The sequence below is a fragment of the Euphorbia lathyris genome, chromosome 1, assembly GCF_963576675.1.
Source record: "Euphorbia lathyris chromosome 1, ddEupLath1.1, whole genome shotgun sequence".
Classification (NCBI taxonomy): domain Eukaryota; kingdom Viridiplantae; phylum Streptophyta; class Magnoliopsida; order Malpighiales; family Euphorbiaceae; genus Euphorbia; species Euphorbia lathyris.
The window spans coordinates 92,636,496-92,647,394 of NC_088910.1; the positions used below are offsets into that span (position 1 = coordinate 92,636,496).

General features: G+C 34.7%; 2 protein-coding genes across 2 annotated transcripts; one reads left to right on the forward strand and one right to left on the reverse strand.

Moving 5' to 3' along the window:
• Positions 1 to 351: 351 nt before the first annotated feature.
• LOC136206892 (protein GAMETE EXPRESSED 3) lies at positions 352 to 5,259 on the forward strand. Its single transcript, XM_065998101.1, has 11 exons — positions 352 to 884; positions 954 to 1,314; positions 1,408 to 1,595; positions 2,714 to 3,052; positions 3,146 to 3,392; positions 3,554 to 3,838; positions 3,926 to 4,012; positions 4,099 to 4,131; positions 4,221 to 4,280; positions 4,372 to 4,514; positions 4,596 to 5,259. The coding sequence occupies exons 2-11, from the start codon at positions 1,242 to 1,244 to the stop codon at positions 5,172 to 5,174; spliced, it is 2,034 nt and encodes a 677-aa protein (XP_065854173.1). The 5' UTR covers positions 352 to 884; positions 954 to 1,241; the 3' UTR covers positions 5,175 to 5,259.
• Positions 5,260 to 6,024: 765 nt separating this feature from the next.
• On the reverse strand, positions 6,025 to 8,974 carry LOC136206901 (uncharacterized). The gene is made up of 3 exons (XM_065998111.1): positions 8,789 to 8,974; positions 8,464 to 8,611; positions 6,025 to 6,371 (listed from the first exon to the last, which is right to left on the reverse strand). The coding sequence occupies exons 1-3, from the start codon at positions 8,841 to 8,843 to the stop codon at positions 6,293 to 6,295; spliced, it is 282 nt and encodes a 93-aa protein (XP_065854183.1). The 5' UTR covers positions 8,844 to 8,974; the 3' UTR covers positions 6,025 to 6,292.
• Between the last annotated feature and the right edge of the window lie 1,925 nt (positions 8,975 to 10,899).

Sequence of the window (10,899 nt, forward strand, 5' to 3'; positions counted from 1 at the left end):
AAATCAGAATCCGTCGAAGAATAACAACTCGATGTCCATTCAGCCATCCGCGAACCAGCAACAATTGGTTGATGATTATGATGAGATTCATCATCCATTTATTTACTCTATTGATGATAGACAATCATACATTGATCAAGAGGCTTATCAATCGAGGTTATTTCTTCACTTATCTTTGTGTTTTGTTTTCTCTTTGTTTTTAGCTTTTCATGTTTTGCTGATTACTGTTTGATAATATGTGCATTTCAGCTCGGAAGAATCGCTCAAGGACACAACACAGTGCATTGAGCAGCACGTAGCGGACAAGGAATTGAAGAGCGCTGCTGCTTGTTTCAGTCTTACTAGTGTCAATTGATCATTCTTTGCTTCATTGATATGGGAAAAGTACTGTGATTTCAGTTTTGTTTCTTTTCCCATCATAGATTTTTCTTTTTTTTAAATCCTTCAATCGACATCATAGGGTTTCGGTGGGATATTCATAAATATATATAATAGAAATTGAAAAGAGTATTAGTTCCAAGTTTCTTTTCTTATCTTTTAGGCCATATAGAAATCATATTCATTTTTGAAGTTGTTGAGTAGAATTTTGTTCTTCAGATTTACCAGAAAATTTACAGATTAATAAACCTTTCTTATAGTGTACTTTCAGATGTGTATATATCGTACCTTATTTTATATAAATTATGAACGATATTAAGGCTGGGCTCATTCTTCTGTTTCACTGTCATCAAAATCTGGCCAAACGACAACATCTGATGCTCACTTCAAATTGCTTTTTTTTTTTTGTGGTTATTGGTGTGAGTATTCTTTTTTCTCTCATTTTCAGAAAATGATGCAGGCGCTGTTATTGTAACCATTTTGAAATCATTGCACATACTAAGACGGTGAGAGTAAATTTCTGTTTTTCTACTATGAGGAGAAGCGTCTGATTCTACTATGCTTGCTGCGTACAGTGGTTGAAGATGATTAGGAGACAGAGACGAGAGAGGCTCTGTTTGCTTCTTTGGAGGAAACTATGGAAGAGAAAGGTAAGCATTTGATTCATCGATTTCATGACTTTTGATCAGAGATTTTCAATAATGGATTCTGATCTGAAGAGCAACAAAATACCTATTTCAGTTTTGTTGAAGCAACAAACAGACAAAGCGGTTAAGTAACAGTTACTTTTCCATTATAATAATAAATCAAACCCTTGAATTGCTTGTCACTTTTATTTACATTTTGAAAATCAATTATCAAGAATGTCAATCATATTGCTTCTCTTCTTCCCGCTGATCACTTCATTATCTTACGCAGATTTCCAGAAATTTCCTGGTTAGACATCGATTTTATTTTCTTTTGATGTTGCGTTAAGTTAGTAACTTCATCTTCTTAATTCTTCGCTTCACAATTTTTTTTTGACTTTAGGAAAACAAACTTCAACGCAAACAAAATTTAGACTTTCAAAACCTCTGATTGGAGATGATGGCAGGATTTATTTTTGTTCTGATAGGAATGTTGTTGCTTTTGAAACGAACGGTTCCATTGCTTGGACTTTGCGTTTGCCTTTTACTTGTAATGTCGCCATCGCTCCTGTTTTTGCCGGTAGAGGAAAGGTATGCAATTTACACGGTGTTTTGAATCTCTAGACTCTAAGGGGCGTTTGGTTAGGGGGTTCAGGAAAGGGGTAAGGGAATGAAGAGTTATAATTCCATTTGTCAATGATACCTTTTATCCATTTTTAGTTTTGTGTTGGTCTCTTGTACTCATTCCCCCAACCCCCTTCTGTTTTGGATTCCCTTTCCTTCTCATTCCCGTGGGCACGCTCAGCCTATCCCAATTCATTCTTCAGCGCCCTCGTCTTCTCAGGCCATCCATCGTCGGTTCTTCCACTCTCCACCGGTAAGTTCTCACTCTCTTCCTCCATTTCTTTCTCTCTCCTCGTTCTTTTTGGATTTCTGTTTAAGTTTTACTTGTTTAGCAGATCGATTGTTTCTGCAAAATTCCTCTACTTCCCAAGGGATTAATCATTTCAAAAATAGCACAGAATTTGTCGTTGCAGTTTGCTAACTAACTGAGGTGCGTGCAAGCCTATTGCAGAATAACAAATCCTTAAGCAAGAAAGTCCTTTTTGTGTCTTTAATTGCATAGTTTGCTGGATACATATATCCTATAAGACTTGGATTAAATAATGCAACTAAGATAAGAATATAGACAAAATAGCATATATATATATATATATATGCAAAATTACATGAATTCCCCTGCTTTGAATTTGGGTTCTGTCTGATATGCTTTGAACTTTCTTCATCCAACTCCTCCACTGTTTGTTCACTTTTATTTTTCTGTTTTTATTGTTTATTTATATATGGATAAAACTTCCTATAAAAAAAAAAATATATATATATGGATAAAACTATTTGGTTATTTGGAAATGGTTCGATTATACAGCTTAAAAAAAGCATGAAAACTGGTGGACTCCTCCGTTTGAACCAAACAGTCACAAAAGGAATTACAGGTTATTGCATTTCATTTCTGGAACAAATCCAAACAGATAGGGGAATTTAAGGTCATTCCTTTCTTTTACCTTTGTTTCCCTTTCCGTTACCCTTGTACGAACCAACCGCCCCCTAAGGTGTTTGCGAAATTATCGCACTGAAACCAACTGACTGCAATAATAAACACATAAATTTATTAGTTTTTTCTGCAGCTAATTATTAAATTGATTTTGCAGATATATCTAATTGCAGAGAATAGAATCTTAGATATAAACTATATTAATTATGGACCTTCTTCACCTTCTTCACCTTCATCACAAGTCCTTTTTGGTCCAGAAAACGGTCATAATGGTGCAGGTGAAATTATAGGTTTCGCAGTTAGTACATTGAGTTCATCTTTATATATCAACATTAAGAACCATGGATTATTTGCATTTACTACAAGTGCAAAACTGCTATGGAGTGTTGGACCTGTTCTTGTTCAGGCTGGCTACAGTTTAGGTTGTAGCAAAGACATCAAAGATTGCTATTTTACTTCTGTGCCTGTGATTGATCTGTGCGAGGCTAGTCTATATGTAAGATTTTCCTCAGTACTCCTAATTGCCCTTCATATTGTTCAAAGGAAATTTTGAAATTTACTGGAATGGGTTATGTTTTTAATCTCGCAGATTTCAAATACTGCAGGGGAACTATACTCCTTGTCTCTCGCTAGTCCTCACTTCAATTGGGTTAAAGATCTTAGTTCATTAGACAAAGATTTTGGTATTACACCAGGAAACAATGGCCTTTTGTATGTAACTGTGTCCAGTAAGGCTATTATCTTGGCATTACATGTTTCTAAGGGCACTGTTATTTGGCAGACAAGTGTCGGACCATTAAGTAGAGCTGAATGCAGACCAGCTGTGGATTCTAATGGTAAATGTATAATCTGATTAGGAGTCTTAAATACCATTTCCAATTATGTAGAACAAAACTATTCTCCAATAGCCTAACATAATCTAACTTGGAAAACAGTTAATTTGAAGATTGATCTCAGAATTTTGTCATTCGTTGTGACTTGTTGATGACAATTGCAGGTTGGGTATCTATCGGTTCATTGGATGGGTTTGTGTACTCAATTTCACCTACCGGAGAAGTAAAGAAATTTTTGAAAGCATCTCAAGAGAATCATGTTATTCAAGTTAGTCCATTTGTTGATTGCTCTGGCTATGCAATTTATATATCTCAGGCAGAAATGGAAGGAAAGATTAGCCTCAAAATTGGTGAGTACAATTATGTATCAGCAATGCGGCCTAAAGGTGCAGTTTTCACATTGTTTGTTCCAGAAACAGGAGCTATTTACTGGTCCGAAAGCTATCCCGGTAATTTGAGCTTTTTGACTTCTTATCTCTTAAAAATTTGACTTCTTTCTTTAAATATGATATTCCTTTAATTTTGTTGACTTGCAGATCAACTTTTGTCTTCATTGTCTAAAAGTGATTTGCAACACTTTGTATTGGACGAGGGAATCCTCATTGCTTTTATTGCTGCCTCAAGTTAGGTTCTATAATGTTTTTGAAATCAACTACTAATCTCTTATATGTAAAAGAAGCTCACATCTTTTCTTTTCGGAATGGTGCAGGGACTGGTAACCCACTTCCCTGCCGGAGGAAATGTAATTGTTCTTTTACCTACCTTTCACATTTTCATTATTTATAATATTCAATGTCTTCTTTCTACAATTTTCTTTTTCTTTTCTAACAGATGAGAAGCTTGTATCAAGCTGTTCACAAGCAAGGCCAAAGCATCTTAAGATTCACACAGGCAAACTACAATTCTGAAACACAGTAGAACAGTATAGACTTACTTGGTTGAAATTGTTATAAAAAAAATACATTACTAATCACTTTTTCAGGTAATGAGAAGACAATAATATTGTTCCTATTATTCGAGTCATTGGTCTTGATAATTATAGCGGGGCTTGTACGATTCTGCTGGATATTTTGGAGCAAAAAGAAGCTAAAAAAACTGGAATTAGGAAAATTTCTGGAAAAACGGGTAACTCCGCTCAAGGAATTGAATCTTTTCTGATTTGTAATCAAATAATGTTATTCTGACCCTTGAAAGACTTCTTTCCAGCGGTCTCTCCAACTGAAGAAGAAAGCATTTGATCATACAATAACAGAACTGGAAGAAAAGGCTGCAGAGGAAGCAGTGGGAAATGAAGTAATCGAAGAATTGAGGGATTTGGTACGAGAAAGACAAGGCATTGAAAGAAAGTTATCAACATCTTACAGTTTAGGCAGGGATCAAATTGGTCTTAAATCAAACTCTCTTCTTCCAGTTTATGATAGGAGCTCAAGAAGCTATTCTTTCCAAAGTGGAAAGCCAGTTTATGACAGGAGCTCAAGAAGCTATTCTTCCCAAAGTGGAAAGAAAGAACAATATTCAACTATTTTAAATACACTGAGTGATGCATCATCTTCTGAAGAAAACACGAGTGAGGGGGGTTCTAGCAGCTGGAGTCTGGAACAAGAACATGAAGAAGAAGATACAAGTGATGACGAGAGAAATTATGTGAAACAAGTAGAAAGTTCACCAGAAGCAGCAGCAGCATCAAGCTCTGGACTGAATCTGATTCCATTGTCTGTGGAATCAACACAGACAAGTGGAAGAAACACATGGTTGAAAAGGAGGACCTTCTCTTCTACTTATTGAAGTGTAATTATATGTATAATTTTACACATGTTGTTAAGATTGTTTCCATAATTCTGTAGAATCTTTAAAGAGTATCTTGAAATCAGATTTCCTTATTAACGTCATTTGAGCATTAGGTAAGTTATACATACTGATTAATTTTTGCCAACAAAGGCCTAGTGAATATCATTTAAAATGAAATTTCAATTCTTATTACTGCTAAATGAAATCAGTGTTACTATCTACTTATACACTTTAGATTAAATAAATATAAACATGTTTATTTATAAACTTAATAGTATTATTAATAATTTATTGGTTTTTCAATGGAGTATAAAATAGATGCATCCTTTGCCTTAACATGGCACTTCTGCTAGAGTGTCTCCAACACTTGCATTGTTGATCGTTAACTTCTCCAACCGCCATCTTCCACGCCATTTGGGCCAGGAGAAGAAGAATCAAACAAATTTGATTCTTTATTTTTGTTCCAGTACTTTGGTGGAACAGTATAATATTTAATATATAAATTATTTTTTATTTGTTATTTAATGTGAGATAAATATTATTTAGGTTATTTTTATTGGATTATAGTTGGATGTATATTTTGTACAACATTGCAAATGATTAAAATGAACAATAAATTTGAAAACTGTATAACAATATTAATAAAAATATTATGATGAATGGAATAAAGTAAAAAATATTATTTCAATCTAACAAAAATGATATAATGGGTTGGAAGAAAAATAGAATTTAGTATTTAATAGAGATAGAGATAGAGATAGCGTATGGAATGGAGATGCCTAACACCCTTTCTTTCGCCAATCATCCACTTCTCCTTTCACCATCCACCGTGATCCGCTCCTCAAACTACTATGGAGCTAATAACTTTATTTGAAGTACTTAAAATGATAAATTTTCGTTCAAACCAACATATACAGTGAAGTATTAAGATACCACGGAATTTCAAAATTCAAACCATGAAATTAAAATATGCTCCACATTGAATTGAAGACCAGGGAAAGCTATATTTAGGTTGTCCGCCATCAAAAATCTGATGCGGAAACACTCGTTAAAGAAAAAAAAAACAGGGTTTTAACTTCTTGGTCTTGTATTTGAATACTCAATTTGAGAGAAGCTTACGTTCTCACAGGCCTCTTTCCATCTTGTTCAAGCATGTATGCCTTCTTCATCTCTTCCAAAACGGCATCATTTGTGCTGCAGAGAAGACATTGTGATGATTAAGATGTATTTCTGTTGAACAGAACTCAGCAATGTATTGTTCATAGTGTATTCACATGAATAGAAAAGGGGCACCATTATAGGGAACGAAACACCATGTAGTGTGTACTTCGTACATTAGGATGATCATCTTGGTAATTTATTCAACAACTTGCTGCTTCTTTCTTTATTCATTGTTAGACCATAATCACAAGTTTGGCAATTGCACAAGGAAATAGAATAGGAAAAGTTCTTCAATGAACTTCATTGTTAGACCATAATCACAGGTTGAACTATTCTTGCATAATGCCGGTATGCAATTCTGAATTCTCAGTATCAAAACATAATGGGCTGCATCTGTTTACGGGAAGGATTCAAGGCATAGCAAAATATTTATTTAATCATTCAAAACTGAAGAGCGCAAAACAAATAAATGTGTTCCAGTTGATTCAATTCATTCTCTTAACAAATTCATCTCTATACTTGGTTTCCAGAAATTATATCATTTGCTTCTTTTATCATTAAAAACATATCAATTTAATTTGATTCATACCTATTTCTAAAGAATTCGTGTATATTAGTTATCATATATGTTTTTTATTATTAAAGTTTCAACATAGTCACCAAATTTTAAGCCTAATTAGGAAGAACCTAGTTGTTTTTGAGCCAACAGAAGCCCAAACCTAACTAACTAATTGTGTGACTTTAACTACTTTCACTTATTGTGAACATTTTGGCTCAGTAATCACAGCTGAATAGATTATAAGCTCAGAGATGGACATGGGATGTAATCAAATACTCTACCCACTCTAATAATATTAGGGCACCACATCACATTACTAGATCTTTCAGAATGCTTGCAACTAGAAAAACTTCTTAGAGACATTTATATACAAATGCAGAGCGTTACATGGAAGCAAAGCATACGTAGTCCATACCCACTATTGAAAATCATTCTGCCATTGCAGTACCACCATCATGATTCCACATCTATTATCTCTCCACCTAATTACATTTCCAACTATTCTAGAATATAATATGACGTAGCCAGAGGCAAACTCTCAACATTAAATACTTGTCCAATTTTACACCAATAAAAAGGTGCCAAAAGCCAAACTCAGGAATTATAATCCTTCATAGTAAACAGAATAGTACTACAATACAAGAGATGTCAAATGCATATCAGAGACCTGTCAAAGCCATTTTTTCCGAGTAAGCATGACTTAAACAATAAGTCAACCAAGCATCACAGTGAAAATTCAAGGAAATACCTCTAAGAAAAGTCTTTCATGTATGCCACTTTTAAGCTCTTTTTTTCTCATATAAAAAATTAACTTGAGCTTCGCAAACAAGATAGCTATGACTGAGCATACGGTTTCAAACTTGCAATAGCTATAAAGAACTAATTGACCACAATAGAAACTTTTGAACACTGACAATGACTTCAATCAATGATCTCCCAGCTAGTTAACCAAGTATATAGCAATTCCAAGAAGTCATGGCACTCACATTAAGTCCATTAGATCTATAGCCCACAAACTTACACGATACATTTAACAAAATGGTGCAAGACCTCTAGAAAAACAGCACGCGTAAGACAATGCACATGCACTAAATAAACACAAAGTCACAACAAATAACATATATGTTCACAAATTATTCTATAATCAACTAAAGATCAGCAGAAAATAATCTCGAGTATTTTAGGCTCAGGGTCCAGATCACTTGATCGAAAGATTTCCTAGGACAAGGATATGAACTAATCTAAACAAAAACTCTTCACCTAATAAACTATCAGGTAGAAATTCAATCTTCCAACTCAATAGACCAATTAGTGGTCATTTTCTCATCAAGAATTAATTGACAGTTAAGCTGCTAAAAGCATTATCATATAATACAGAACTAATACATGTGACAGGAACTCAAACTGCAGGATGAAAAAGAATAATATGATCATGATTAGCACATAGACAAAAGGCAAACTAACAAATAAAGGCACTAAAGATTGTAAATATAGAAACCAAAACTTTTTCAATAAAAAGGAATAGGATCAAATAAGAATTTCCACGTTTAAGGATGCAAAACTTACTATTGATGTAGGCAAGCATTTAATTCTTTAAATTGTTCACGACACTTCCAAACAACAGAAATCGTTCTCCCAGAGGAACATTGCGCCAACTTTGAAGTCAACTGATCACATTCTTTAAGAGCCTTCTGCTTCATTTTGTGTCTTAAAGCTACAAAATGCAACATATCCTTCTCATTTCAAGATAAAAATCCCAATGCTACGATAGGATAACAAATTATAAATCTAAAATTCATGTTGAATTTCATAGAAAAAGAAGAAAATGATTATTTTTAGGAATTAGAGAGGGTTTTATTAGGGTTTAATGAAATGGTGATGATGATTATACCTTCTTCTTCTTTCTTTTTCACATGATTTTGATATGCTTCCTGTAGGTATCCCATTTCAAAATCCTAGCCGCTCTCCCTCCTCTCTACGTGACAAGCTGAAGAAGGAGCTAATGGTATTCTACCATGGATTTCCGTGTCGAGTTGCAGAGTAAATAGACTTGCTCACGGAGTCGAAGATTCTGGCCAGCAACCATATCAAATGGATCCTGTTACTGGCCCGAATTTAATCCTAAGGCCCAACAATTCCAGAGCTCTAGGCCCTGCTTGGGAATTAGTTGTTAGCTGTTAGCTGATTACATTAGCGGTTAGTTGTTAGCTGATTACGTTAGCTGATTTGACTAGTTATTTGTGTAGATCTGTTTGGTAAAAATTGGCTGATTGATAATAGCGGTTTGTGCAAAAAGACGAATAAGGGCATTTCTTTTTTTAATACATAAAAATATACATAAAATAATTAGGGTTAAAGAAGTCCATTAATTTTAATATTGCAAAAAGCTAATTGAAAAAGCTCCTAAAAGGAGCTTTTTCTAAATTAGCGTTTTCATTCCAAAACTCTCTCCACCAAACACTCCAATCAGCGGTTTCAGTGGTCAAACCACTAAAGTTGGTCAAAACCGCTCTTTTTATCCCAAAACGCTCTTTACCAAACAGGGCCCTAATCTTTTGAAAGATAAGTTACACGATAGTCATGATAATTTCATTTACGATAAGGTATTAAAAATAGGTCTAAAATTTGTGGGAAGTATCAATCGAGACTTCACATACAAAATAGGGAAAACTATATAGAAATTTATATTTTAAAAACTATTTACAACTATGTCCAGTCATAATTTTGGATTATGTCAAATTAGTAAAATGGCCTAATACATCACCAGCTCCCTGAACTTGTCCATAATAGTACATTGGCTCCCTGAACTTTGCAAGTGTCTCACTAGCTCCCTAAACTTCTCCATAAAAATTTATTAGGTCCTTGAATTTTCTAAATGTCTCACCAGCTCCCTAAACTTGTTTATTCTGTAACAACTAAATACAAAAACCATAATACTAACTCGGGTTAAGGTGCAAAAATACTCCAAACGCTTTGGGTCTAGAGTAATTTTACCCATAACATCTAAAAGGGTGCAATTTTACCCTTAATGTTGGAAGCCAATAGCAATAACATCTAAGAGGGAGTTGAATTTGAGACAAAGAAGGTGGATTGAGCTGTTAAAAGATTATGATTGCACGATAGATAACCATCCGGGAAAGGCTAATATAGTTGCAGACGCCTTAAGTAGGAAGAATTCTGGTATGTTGAAAAAAATGAATCCTTTACAGGAAATGAGATCCATAGCTATTCAACTGAGAGTCGATGAAGTGACTGGACTTATGGCTACCTTACAACTGAAACCAGACTTGAGGGAGAGAATTAGATTGGCACAGATGCAAGATCCCTTCTTACAGAGAATGTATGAGAGAGTGAAACAAGGCAAGAAACCAGACATTACAGTTGAGGAAAATGGATTAATGGTGATGGGAAACCGAATTTGTGTCCCATATGTGGATAATTTGAGACTAGAGATTATGAAGGAATGACACAATGCTCCTTATGTTATGCATCCTGGTATGACTAAGATGTATAGGAATTTAAGATCCTATTATTGGTGGTCTGCCTTAAAGAAAGATGTGGCAGAATTTGTTTCCAAGTCTCTGACTTGTCAACAAGTCAAGATTGAACATCAAGCTCCTGTTGGGAAGCTAAAGCCTTTGGCTATTCCAGAATGGAAATGGGAACGGATTACTATGGACTTTGTAGTTGGCTTACCGAGGACTAGAAGGAAGCACGATAGTATCTAGGTGATCGTGGACCGATTGACAAAGTCTATTCATTTCATATTGATACGAAAGGCTGATCCAATGGACAAATTGGCCAAGATGTACATAGCTGAGATAGTGAGGTTGCATGGTATACCCATCTCTATTGTGTCAGACAGAGATCCCCGATTTACCTCTAGATTCTGGGGTAGTTTACAGTTAGCTATGGGAACAAAGCTAAATTCAGTACTGCTTTTCATCCTCAGACTGATGGGCAGTCCGAGAGGACCATTCAGACTTTGGAAGATATGATGCG